The 13,094-nt window shown below is 50.0% G+C and overlaps 1 protein-coding gene across 3 annotated transcripts in view; it reads left to right on the forward strand.

The window, feature by feature from the left end:
* Positions 1 to 8,788: 8,788 nt before the first annotated feature.
* ARMC9 (armadillo repeat containing 9) overlaps positions 8,789 to 13,094 on the forward strand; it is a 128,859-nt gene continuing 124,553 nt past the window's right edge. For 2 of the 3 annotated variants that reach the window (XM_081050915.1, XM_081050916.1), the window contains exons 1-2: positions 8,789 to 8,990; positions 12,296 to 12,379. In XM_081050915.1, the coding sequence (XP_080907041.1) occupies positions 12,329 to 12,379 (51 nt within the window). In that variant the 5' untranslated portion in view covers positions 8,789 to 8,990; positions 12,296 to 12,328. The remainder of the gene's footprint in view (positions 8,991 to 12,295; positions 12,380 to 13,094) is intronic. The other variant, XM_081050917.1, reaches the window with a different exon arrangement.

Consider the following 13,094-nt stretch of genomic DNA (forward strand, 5'->3'; position numbering starts at 1 on the left):
TTAGATCCTGCGGCTGAAGTTGGTCAATTCATGTCCATAGCCCCTCCATTCCCACAGCCTGAAGCAGTGATGGGGGAGGGGGGCAACTATGCCTGGGAGGGAGGCATTTCACACACTGGTAGGGCGTTGTTTGGTTTACACAATGATTGGGGAACCAACGGGCATTCCTGGTGGGAGCCCTCCACACTGGCTGTCCTGCATTCTGGGGCTGATTCAGAACTTTTCCAGGAGCTATGAATCATCTTGATCACCCGGTAGCCACCTCCTCACACCTGCACATTTCTGCATGTAGCAGCTGCCTAAGGCCACACACACCAGACTTTTTATGTCTTCTAGGTAGTCGTTCCAAGCTCTTGTAAGGAAATATGTATTATTTTTTAATACATTGCGTTCCTTTTACTTTTATTACACTTAGAGTATTATCATGATTTTTGAAAAATGTGTGTGTAGGTAGGTTATATTATCTGGCAATTTCATTTCAGAATAGGAAAGAGGGTATTACAAAGCATGGATTAAAGAGTTGTCTGGGAAGGTAGAGACATAGCACCCAGGGGCCCTGCAAGGGAAAGCCCCTGCCGCCTCCCTGCCTGTTCCTCCCAGCGGTTCTGGCCTCCTCTGTGGTCGTGCTGTTCGCAGCCTCTACCCTATAAGGCCATGTGAGAGTTGAGCAGACAGAGAGAATGAATGGGCCCCCCTAGCTGGCGCCTGCAGCCTTCACAGCTTCCTGGGGAGCTGGGGACCCAGCCGTCTCCCAGGATAGGGCCCCTCCCATTGCTTGGGGTTCACTGTGCCCTCTGCCCCCAGGAGTCCCTGATTAGAGGATTGGGATCGAGCCAGACTTTCAAGTGCAAGTAAAGAACACTGCCTGTCCACATTCCCTGTTACTTCCCTCCAGACAGGTGCCCACACATTTCTATAGGACAGAGGGTTCTAGAAAATGTGGTCAGAACAGACCAGAGCCCTGAGGGCTCTTGGGGACAGGATGAGTGGAGTCAGGGAAAACCATCTTGGCTTTTTCCCCAGACCTGTGTCCTGTTGGTGGAGATGGCAAAAGGCCTGGCTAGGGGATCATGTGGCCACAGCTGGCCTAGTCTGTGACCTGGACTTCTAAAGACCCAGACAGCTTGGACACGAAGGGTGAGGGATCCTATCCAGGGGTTCCCTGGGTGCAGTGGTGGGTCAACCAGCACCCAGCTTCCGGGAGGGCCAGGGCCAGCCTCCTGTGCTCCCAGGACCCTTCTCCAGGGTCCATCTTCTGGACCCATCATTGGGTGCTTGGCTTCTTTTCTCAGTCCTCCCAAATCTGAGCACTCAGCACCAGAAGTGCTGTTCCACACATACACTTGCTCATCCAGGCAGATGTCAGCTGCCCCTCCTCTCAGGCTCCTGCAACCAGGCACTCTCTCGACTTTTCACCCTGTGCACATCTCTAAAGAGAATCAGCTCCCCCCTCAAGTGTCCCCACCCAAGAATCCCCCACAGAGAAATGTGTAGACGGCAGGAGGGGCTCTATTAGAGTGAGTTCAATTTTACCACAGGTCTCTGAACAAACAGTGTTAACAGCTTACATAAAACAGACGTTTGTTTCCCTCCATTCATCAAAACTGCAGGCAGTCCGTGCAAGGCTGACCTGGTGGCCTCAGTGCCAGGGACCCATGCTGCCTCTATCTTATTGTTGTTTTCCTGCACTCATTTTTCCTGGACCTTCTCAAAGCAGGGGCTGCAAATACTCAGGGGAGGAGGTCACTTTATTTACCAGAAACATCTGAGCCTGGACAAATGATGCCTACACTGCAGGCTACTCCAACATCTCTGCCTGCTTCGGCACCTCCCCCCAGATCTTGGCGGCCCTCATGGGACCTGGTCCAGGCTCAGAGTCAAAGAAGACCAAGGCCACGCCCCTGACCTGCAGTGGGAGGGAGTAGGGGGTCTAAGAGCTGGAAGCTGGGGCAGCATCTGTGATCCTCCTGGTTAAAATGGAGCTGGCTCTGAAACAGGGCCCAGCTAGGACCCCCACAAAAGAGGCCTTGCAAGGTCCCTCCCCTAGAACTTAACAATTGATCAACCCCCTCCCTGTGGCTTGAGTTTGGAATGTCCCCTGTCCCAATTTCTGAGCTTAGGATGTCCCCTGTCCCAGTTCCCTGCTTTAGATAATTACCCTGAAACTGAGGCTTGCTTGCTAGTCACAATGCCCCCCGTGCTTGCCGATCACAATCTCTATGGCCTAGCATTCTTTCCAGGTTACTGTCATCACTGCTCCTGGATTGATGACCACATTGAGAGCCACATCGCTAGAGGAAAGGCTCCATGCAGACCTGTGGAACCATCACGTAGCCTCGGGAGGAATGCCCAGATTTTCCATTTAATACCCCAAACTGGTCTGAGAATGTTTAGACAGTTTTTGGAGATGTTAACCCCACGCCTTCTGAGACCACCAGTGCTCTGGATATAGGATTCTGATGTCTGGTGCCCTGAGTTCGTGTCCTCAGGCACTGAAGAATGAGAATGTGGACCCGGAGAGGTAAACTGAAGCAGTATATAGTTTTACTGCAGGAGCGAAAAGTGCAAGAGTACAGCTCTCCCAGAGGAGGATCTCCAGGAGAGGCCGCATCAGAGCAGAATACCCCACAGGCTAAGCCGAGCCGAGCCTGAGACAATATGCCCTTGAATCTGTCATATTCAAGTTGTTTACCAGGAGCCAGTGGGGTTCCCTCTCCTCCGCCCCTTCCTGTGCCTGGGCTGGTATCTTGGCTGATTCTGATTCTGAGTAGATAGCCCCTCCAATCTATTCCCTTTTCTACATTTTTTTCTGTTAGCTGCTGTTCTCTTTGGCCTTGAGGCCTTCTGCCACTCGTCCCATCTCACTCTGAGACTGTTTGTCTGGGCTTTGATGTCCTCCACCACGGTCCTGTCCCTAACTGCCTATTGCTTTCCTATCTCACTCTGATAATAAACGCTTATTCTATGACCTAACTCCTGTGTCGGTCTATTGGCTGAGAGGAGCAGGCAGCGCTAGTCCTGGATGTGTTTGCCTTGGGTTTCAGCTCTGCCCCCAGGAAGTCTGTGCTGTTGCCAAATCCAAGACCAGAAAGAACCCAAGCAGCACTCAGAGAGTTGGGAGAGTCAGCTTTATTACGCCAGTGGACTCACGGATCCTTCCCAAAAGACTGAGCCCCAAGCAAGGTTTTGAGCAGGTTCTTATGGGTTGGGGACTTCCTTGAGTCGGGGAAGGGGTAGATGTCGTCTGGTGATTGGCTCAAGGTGTGGCTTGGAGAGGGTTATGCGGAAGTGGGCTGGGGCTTAGACTGGGGACTTCTCTCTCCGCTGGGGCCACCATTTTAGCTCAGTTCCACGTGGCAGGGAACCATTTTAAGGTCAGTTTCCCCATCAGTGCGAGTCCAGACTTTTCCTTGCAAGTAAAGTGATGAGTTTGAAGACCTTCAGCAAAGAAGGAGCCTTTACCCTACGCATGCAGAGATATTTAAAAAGCCAAGGGCGGGGTGCATCCTCCCCAGAAGGACTGGAATGGAACCCGGGTTGGCAGACTCCAGGGAGAAACCTCCCACGGGGCTTAGCTCTGTGCACGCCATCCACTGATGTAGAAATATTTTTCTGTGAGTCCCCAAATGACATAGGGAACTTTTGAGTGAGTGAGTGCCCGGGATCGCGTCTCTTGAGACCGAAGAATGGAAACACGGACCCAGGAGAGGCAAAGAGTTTTTAAAAGAGGATAGTTTATTGAAAGCAAAGGGTCAGAGCTCCCGAGCGGGAGAGGGTCCCGAATGGGGGTGGCCCAGTGACTGAGGTAAAAGCTCTTACTTTTATACCTTCCCTTCCTGCTTGGGGAAGGGGGCTGGAGCCTTCTAATGGAATTCATCTATCAGGTTTGTCCTGTTTGCCCATTCTGAAGGGATTAACGAAATAACCCATTCGTATCTAATAGATTTGCTTTGTTTGTCCAGCCAAAGGGGATATTAACCTGAAGGTGCGTTCTCATGTCTCTGTCCTGGAGTGAAGAAGACATTCCAGGACCTGGAGTTTCAGGATATGGCTGGGTTTTGCTTATTCCATTAGGGACCTTCCTGTCTGCCTAACGACATGCTAACTAACCTGTCTCACCACTGCTCCAGGCTCATATGGTATGGGCCTAGCCACGGAGAGGCCTTTCAGCCCCAACCCCAAAGAGAACTGGGAGGCAGAGCCCAGAGAAGAGAGACAGAAGCACCCGGAGGTGAGGGCCATTGCTGGGTTCCTACTTCCAGCTCTGTCTGAGGGAAGCAGGTTCCATCTCTGACTTCCCTGTGATGTGAGCCAACAAAATCCCTCTGGCTTAAGCTGTTTTGAGACTGGTTTCTGTCCCTGGCGGTGGAATATTTCTGGTCTGACTTTGTTAGAAGTAGAGGCAGGAGGAAAAGTGCTGGGGCCCCAACAAAAGGGAGGGAGCTTGCAAGCAGGAACAGCTCTGTGCCCTAGGCAGCTCCAAAGTCTTTGTCCCGACTTCCTTCCTAGGGTCGGTGTCCGGGAGGTGGGGTGGCCTGGGTCCAGTGATACGAAAAAAGCCGTGATGCGCACGCCGCGCGGGTGGGGACCGTCTCTGCTCCAGAGCGCGTGGGATTTCTGGGAACCTGTCCGCACTCTGACAGCTGGGCTGGCACCGCCACAGTGCGGGTTCCTGGAAGTGACCTCCTGGGGCAGGCAGGGGTGCACCTGGGGCCAGGCAGGACCCAAATTTCCACCCGCGGGGCCCGGGTCGGATTGGGATGGCTGCTGCCTTAAGACTCTACCCACGACCCCCGACTGATCCCATCCTTCCCTGGGCGGAGGTCCCTTTCCGCCCCCAAGATTCGGATCACTAGGGAGAAAGTCTGCGGCCCCGAGCTTGCTCTTCCCTGGGGCGGCGGCCGCGGAGGTGGCCCCCCGCGCGGAGGGTGAGGGCGCGGCCGCGGCGCCACCTAGCTGCTGCGCCAGCCGGGCGGGCGGCGTCGGGGCGGCTTCCTGGGGCTGCGCCGCCGGTCGCTCCCGCTGAGACATTTATCCCCCGCGGGGCGCCAGTCCCGGGGGGGCTCGCTCCCGCCGTCTCTGTCCCGCAGGGCTGGCCTCGGGACCCAGAGGCTCCCGGCGCTTCCCCGAGACCTTCAGTCTCTCGGGTCCAGCGAGTGCCCATCCCAGTCGCCCAAATGGCTGCTCCCACCGCCCCAGACTTTCTGATTCGGCAGGTCTGGGTGGGGCCTGAGGATAAGCGTTTCTAAGGTCCCAGGTAATGCTGCTGTGACCGCCCGAGGGACCACACTTGGAAAGCCAGTGGCTTTCTCTCCTCACCACCCACGGGTCTGTTAGCAGTGACCGTCTTCATCCCGGGGGCAGAAAGGAGTTCTCCGGTTCAGCGAGCTTATGGGTCATACATTATAGGTGGGGAGTAGGGTAAACGGGGAGATGTAATGTAACTATGTGCACTTTCCATCATTCCTGAATTGTTCTTTTTATTGTTAAGATTAACCCAGCTATTTATTTAGTAGCCCACTTATTACTGTGTCTCATACCCACCCCTCCCTAGTCCACATGCAGGCTTCACCATGAACTCGCAAATGATAATGTGAAGTTGCTTTGGGACAAGTAGGACTGGCGTGTAGGCTCAGACACTGAGGCCAGGACATGCTTACTGGTTCCCAGGAATCCCGGCATCTGAAGAGTTCCATCCAAAAGACAGGGATGGATACATAACTTAGCATGTTCTGTGTGTGCCATGTTTGCTGGTCCTCAAAGTGTGTCCACCTGCCAGGAAATCGCCCAAATTCGGTCACTTTAGCATCTACTCTTCCAGTTCAGGCCAACATGCCACCCACCCTCTTTGATCACATTACGTACCCCGCAACGTGCCTTTCAAAACTTGCTTAGATATTAGTGAGATTCCGCCCTAAAAATCGTAGTGTTTGTACCTAGGAACACCACTGATGAGCCCCACCAATCTCTCTCAGAGGTATACTTGCTTTGAAGTGATCTCAGATCCAGATATGCTCTTCTGGAGGTCAATTTTAAGCCCTGGGTCTTTCTGTCAACCTCACCCAGGCCACAGAAGTACTGGGGACTGTGATGTGACTCATCCCTGGGACGGGGCACAAGGCCAGCCCTCAAGGCCAAGACGGGAATCTGGTCCCCGCCACTTGCAGGCCTCCCTGCTTTCCTGCTCACTGACAGCTCCCTCAGAGGACGTATTCCCAGCTGGCTGCACTTTCATTAGAAGAAAGCCAGCAGCCTATGCTCCCACCAAAACCCAGTTCTTCCACCTCGATTTTAGACTCTGGACCAAGAAGACCGATGGATTTGAACCCCCCACACATCATGAGTTTCGGGCAGTGACCAAAATGCAGCTTTACCGGGAGGAACTTTTTTTTTTTGCCTAAGCAGACTCTAGCAGTAGTTTGTCTTTTGCTTCGTGCCTGGCATGTCAGTGTGTTCCGTGCCCAACCCACTGATTAAATCCAGGCCCTGTGCTTACTCAGAGACATGCTCTTGGTCTGAACTTACCCTGCAGGAGCTCTGAGACGAGCTCGGTTCAGCTGGTAGCCAGGTTTGTCTGAGCAGGTCAGTCTTACAGGACTTAATTTAGGTGGCTTCACCCTCTCATCCAATTTAGGGGGTGCCGTTTACCAGTTCCCTCTCTTTGGGGGTGGGGTTGTAACACCCTCTTCCTCTGCTTGTGGTCAGCTTTTTGCCCTTCACTAGAGAGAGTGGCCAGTCAGTTGCCTGCTACAGCTGCAAAGATCATTTCATTCAAGAGCAACAGAGATGCATGGCCTCTCACCCCTAAGGTGCTCAAGAGCTGGGGTGCACAGAGGGCTTTTGGCTGCAGAAGACTCAGAGCTGTCCCTCCTTGAACACAGAGCTCAGTCAGCCCGTTTGATGCTCAGTGTGTAGCTGGTTAGCTCCCCTGAAGTACTCTGCATAGTTCAAAAATTGAATTTGGTGTTGAGTTTTTCCCAGCAGCAATATCTTGCATAATCCTAGTATTTGAGAGATGGACTTATGCAGATTCATTAAATGATTCTCTCTACTTTTGTTTATGTTCAAATTTTTCATAATTAAACATTTTAGAAAGTCATCTTGGGCCCATTGGCAGTTTGGGAAAAGAACGTCCCATTTATGGCCAATGGTATCTTTGTCAAGACCTAAGAATTTAGAAGGTGAGGCAGCTGGTTCAGCATCCTGCTCTGAACTCAAGGAACATAGAGTCAGTTAAGGTAGTGTCCAGATAAAGCTGCAGACCTAAGCAGTTTTGCTTTGTGACAAAAGTATTTTCATACTTACACCAGGTTAAATAGGTTAAGTATACTAGATGGACAGTGAGTCTTATCTTAGCTAAGTCACATGAGGAATGGTAGTTCTTTTTTTATTTTTTAAGGTTTTGTTTATTTAAGTGTGTTTTTCCAGAACCCATCAGCGCCAAGTCAAGCAGTTGTTTCAATCTAGTTGTGGAGGGAGTAGCTCACAGTGGCCCATGTGGGGATTGAACCGGTAACCTTATTGTTAAGAGCACCGCACTGTAACCAAATGAGCTATCTGGATCTGGCCACCCAGGAAAGGTAGTTCTTTTTGGTAAGATGCTTCCCAGAACACAAAGGGATTTCTTAACTGTCACTGTTTTCCAGGAGCACAGGGCTCAGGTAAAGTACAGCACTGTCAAATCCTGAAAATGTTATCCACCTCATAGATATGGTGTGAGAATTCAATAAAATAATTGATGTAATTTATTTCGCACAATGTTGGGCACACATAGAGTGGCCATGCTTAGCAAATATAAATCCAGGACAATATAATGCCCTGTATGCACAATAAAAGCAGCAATATTTGGGATACACTTTTATACTAACAATTTATCTAAAATTAAAAATTTAACTGAATGTCCTGTATTTTGTCTTGAAACCCCTGGCACACAGTGAGTTGACAATAAATGTTAATTTTTATTATGATGAACAGGGAGATTATTTTTAATACATATTATTTGGACAGGATGTCTGTTCCTGCTAAATACAACTTTTCGTTGATGACAATCTCAGATCTCAAAAGAGCAGTGGCAGGACTGGGGGTTGGGGAGATGGTGGCCACAGGCCATCTTAGGGATTCTTCAGTGACAGGCTCACCCACCTTCTCCATGCCCTCTTCCCTGTCTCTGGCCTTGGTGGTCCCCACCTTCTTGGAAACATGTAGATGGAAAGATGGCGGCTCCCATCACAGAGCCTGTGTCTGGAAAGGAAGGACTCTCTCCATCTCTAGCCACCACCCCAGCCTCCCTCCAGCCCAGTTGGGCAGGTGCTTGTTCGGTGCTGGTGACCTTCAGTTCAAAAGCGCCACGTGCAAGGAGAAGGATTTGCGCTCTTGTTTTATTTTTTTAAAGTCCAAATTTCACGGGGTGGGGAAACGTGTCTCTAAAATCCCTGGAAACTGCTGCAGTGGGGAGGAATCCCGGTGCCTAAAACTTTAAGGCAGATCTGGGGCGACATTTTTGGTTCTAAGGTGGTTCTGGGTCACTCGTGTAAAAGGGAAATAGGGACGCCTGTCTTTCTCGGCGAACACCACACTGTACGGTAATCTCTGGCGGGGCCCGTTTTCACAGCGACACGAGCTCCTCGAGGTTACGGGGTGAGTCTGCTAGGCTCACCCCCGGAGCCGGGCACAGGGCCAGGCGCAACGTGTGAGGAAATGAACAAACGGGAAGTCGCGGAGGATCCGGTGCGAGGCGCGGCCGCGCGGGGTGCGCCCCCCAGCGGACACTGGAAGGCCAACACCCGCTGCACTTCCGCCTCCAGGAAGGGTCGTGGCGGCACCTCCCGAGGCTCCCTCTTTCTTCCCAGGATGCTCCGAGCCGACTGCATCCCGTGGTTGGCGGCGCGTCCCCCACGTGATGCCGAACTGGCGGCGGCGGTTGCCCGGGCGACGGCTGGAAAGGTGGCGGCCCCGCAGGGTCGGCGCGGATTACCGCCGCGGAGCAGTAGGTAAGCACGCCTCCGGATGCGGCCTGGCCGCCGCACAGCCCGCGGTGCCCGGGCGGGGGTAGCCGCGGTGGGGCCCGAGGGCTGAGGCTTTGCTGAGACGTCGCTCCGGAGGAAAACCTCGACGCGCCAGCTTGGCAGCAGCTGCACGATGCCCCCGCTTCTCGCCTACAGTCAGGGCTCGTAACTGCGGCGCGGCCCAGAGGCGGCCGCCGGGACACGGCGAGGACAGGTCTAGCCGCTTCCCTCAAGAAGTCCCTGATATTTGCCGCCGCAAGCCACCCTTGGAGGGGCCCCAAGCCCTCCAGCTGGGTCGTGGCGGCGTGAGCGGGAGGCCTGGGACTTTTAGATCCATCCTTTCCGTTATCTCCATCAGCCAACTCCCCTTTCCAAGCACCCGGGTTAGGTCCAGGTTTCATCTAATCTAAGCAAAATAGGATGCTTGCTATGCACATTCGTCTTTCAGACAAATCCCATAGTCTTACCCTTAAGTCAAAAAATATGTTACATAGAAATTCAGAAGCTGCCACTGCAACCCTCAAAAGTGACTGAAGAAGTTTTCTCTAGTTTCTGCAAAAAGTGAAGCAGTGGTTCTCAAACTTGAAAGTGCTTAAAAGTCATCTGGAGAGCTGTGTAAAACCATTTCTGGGTATCCTCTCTGTCCTGGTGTCCAGTAAGATTAGGGTGGTGTTAGGATTTACCATTTGCACAAGCGTCTGATTCAGGTGGTCCAAACTTTGGGTAGTACTGTGTAGTCGTTAATGGCGGTCTGGATTTAAATTCCCACTTTGTCACTTACTAGCTGAGTTATTGGGAGCACCTCCCCTCCCCCCCTTAGCCTCAGTTGCCTCATCTGTCAAAGGAGAATATAAGTCATGTTCATCTCTTAGGTTTAATGTGAAGTTTTAATGTGAAGCATTTTGCACATTGCCTGGCATACATTAAACCCTCAATAAATGAACCTATTATGATATAAGGGTTTAGAGAAAATTCTGTAATTTCTAAGAATGTCAGAGTAATCGAATATCCTGCATTAGCTTACATTCAATGACAGATGATCACAGCAGAAACTTATTCAAATGATGGTCACGAAGAGCTTCTCTGAGGAAGTGACATTTATTAAGTACAGGGGTTTGCCAGGTGAAGAGGGGAGAGAGGTGTTACAGGCAGAGAGAACAATATGTGCAAAGTCCCTGAGGTCGGAAAGAGCTTGAGTCCTCTAAAACAACAAAGTTTTCTTGTTCCAGGGCCTTCAAAATGCAGATGCTTCTGCTTGGGCTTCATTAATGTGCCAAACGCCTGGGGTGACCTCTCGCCTCCTTGACAGTTTGCTAGGTTCTGGGGATACACAATTTGAATACAGCTTCCTGCCTTCGTAAACAGGGTAATAAGTATAACAGTAGAAATAGATATAGGATACAGCGGTACTCCAGAGGAGAGAGAATTGCCTCAATGGGGATGGCCGGGGAGGGGTTAATGGAAGACTTCCTAAAGGAGGTCAAGTCTGGTCTGAGTTAGTATGACGAGTCAAGTTTGCCCATGAGGTGGGGCAAGTACATCAAACACAGGGCTTAGAAAGAGCATGTTGTATGGGGGAATGGCCGGGAGTTCACTCTTGTTGGGGCCTAACATGCGCAGTGGTAGAAGGGAGCAGACAGAGACGTGGTGGTTGGCGCAGAGAAAGGCCCGAGAGGTGGGTGGTCCTCCAACAGTAGCCGTCTTTCCTGGTACCTGGTGGCAGGCCTGGAGGTGGCGGGCAGGCCAGGTGTCCTCCCGCCGCTCCCTGTGGCTTCCAGATCACTGTCCCCTCCTTTGAAGTACATGCCACGGGCTCTGCCACTCACCATCCCTCCTTGAGGTGGTCGCCTGTCCGGCACAGTGTTTCCTTGAAGACTGTAGCTCCCAGCTCACTGTTTACCTCTCCACCTCTTCCACTTCGTTTTTGGTTCCAGCATCCTGACCTTGCAAGTTTCTTCATCCTCCTTAGTTATAGGCAACTTTCCCTCCATCCTCCTCACCCACCCACTTCTGTGGTAATGAACTTTTTGTTACTGCACCATCTCCAAAATCTCGCTTTCAAAAACTCATCCCCCTCTCCAACCACCGTCTTCTATCTTTCAAGCTCACTTTAATGTGCCTCTGAAGCAGGTCTTTTAAAACAAAAATTGATTTTATTAATCTTCATTACATTTATTGGGGTGATATTGATTAGTAAAGTTGTATAGGTTTCAAGTTGAAGCAGGTGTTCACTGGCTTACAACCACTTAGGCACTTCCCCTCCCCCCTCCGTTACGTAGCTCAGCTTCAGTGCTCCATCACATGTTGTCTCTTTCCGCCTTTTCTGGAAAAATCTCACCCTGATTAACCTAACTCAGATGCTGGAGAAAGCTGCAAAATCATGCAGACTCTTTGTGAATGTTTAATATTTTTACTTTTCGGGGGAGGAATTAGTGACTCTGTTCATTTACATAGATTAATTCTAATGCGTATCTCTCCTTAAAGTAAATGAAGTGACCTTATCATTAAACTCTATTCTGTTCTAAATGCACTTTGAGGTCTTGAGTATTTGAATTATGTACACCACATGATAGCACGTTAGAAAACTCTAAATAAGAAAAAGAATCTTCCGTAATCTCACCAGCAGCCCTGGACTTTCATGTACACCACCCTCCAGTCCTTGTCCATATTCATTTTAAATATGGAAAGAATGACTGATTATCTAGAAGAATTATTTTTGACTTTAGCCACCTGATTTTCTAGTGCTGCCATAATAAATTACCACAAACTTAATGGCTTGATTTATTTACAGTTCTGGAGGTCAGAAGTCTGAAATGGGTCTCAGACTGGACCAAAATCAAAGTGTTCGTGGGGCTTGTTCCTTCCAGACGCTCCAGAGGAGAATCTCTTTTCTTGCCTCTTCTAGCTTCTGGAAGCTGCCTGCATTTCTTGGCTCCTGGCTCTTCCTCCATCTTCAGTGCCTGCAGCAATGGCTGGTTGAGTCTTTCTCACAATGCATTTCTCTGATACCCTCCTGCTTCCCTTTTTCCCTTGTGAGGACCCCTGTGATTACATTGGAACCACTGGATAATCCAGGCTACTGTCCCTGTTTTAAGGTTGTAATTAGCAACCTTAATTCCATCAGCAGCCTTAATTCCCCCTTGCCATTCAACCCAACATATTCATAGGTCTGGGCATTTAGGACGCGGACATCTTTGGGAGCCATTATTTTGCCTACCATAGCCACCTTTTTTGTGATTTCACAGACGGTTGAAATGAAAGCTTTTGTTTTATATTTTTGCCTTGTACAGATTTTTGCTGAGAATTAACAGTAACCTTTCAATATGGGGGATATTCTGGCTCATGAATCCGAATTACTTGGACTAGTGAAAGAGGTAGGTGTGTTACGCCACAGGTCACAAAAAAAGAAGCCTTGAAAACTTGGAAAGCTTGTATTTTCAATGCAACAAATTTTATAGTGCCTTGTAATGGTTCTTGTATAATTACATTATAGTTACCTGTATTCTATTATATAATTTTTACATTTTGTTTTCCTAACTAAACTGAAATCTTAAAGCCACTTTTTAGAATTCTTTAAAGAAAATAATAGAAGCAACACATGCTTATGGGAAAAGATTCGAATAGTGTAGAAGTATAAACAGTGAATTTCCCTGTTCCACTCCTGCAGTGACCACTGCTAATGGTTTCGGGTATTATCTTTCCAGACTTTTTTCTATGACTATTCAAAATATATTCCCATCCTTAGTTTGCTTTACACAATGGGATGGTACCATCCACACTGTTCTGGAGCTTGCCTTTGAGGATATGTGGTAGCATAGCGTGAACATCTTCCTGTGATCCTCATCCTTTTTAATGCTCTTGAGTATTTCATTGAGTGGCTGCATCCTAGTTATTTAATGGACATGAGGTGTCCTACGCTGAAGGCTGTTGAAGGACGGGACCCACGCCTTCTGCTTTTTGGTGTTCTCTCGGGCTTTAGTGTGGGGCTGGCACATAGTCGGTGCTAAAGAATCGGTTGCTGCTGTTTTACTATGTGATTAAACTGTCCGTTAGGCATCAAGTGAGAGACATGGCAGTGGAGGAGGAGGA

This window comes from Rhinolophus hipposideros (genome assembly GCF_964194185.1).
Source record: "Rhinolophus hipposideros genome assembly, chromosome: 6".
Lineage (NCBI taxonomy): Eukaryota > Metazoa > Chordata > Mammalia > Chiroptera > Rhinolophidae > Rhinolophus > Rhinolophus hipposideros.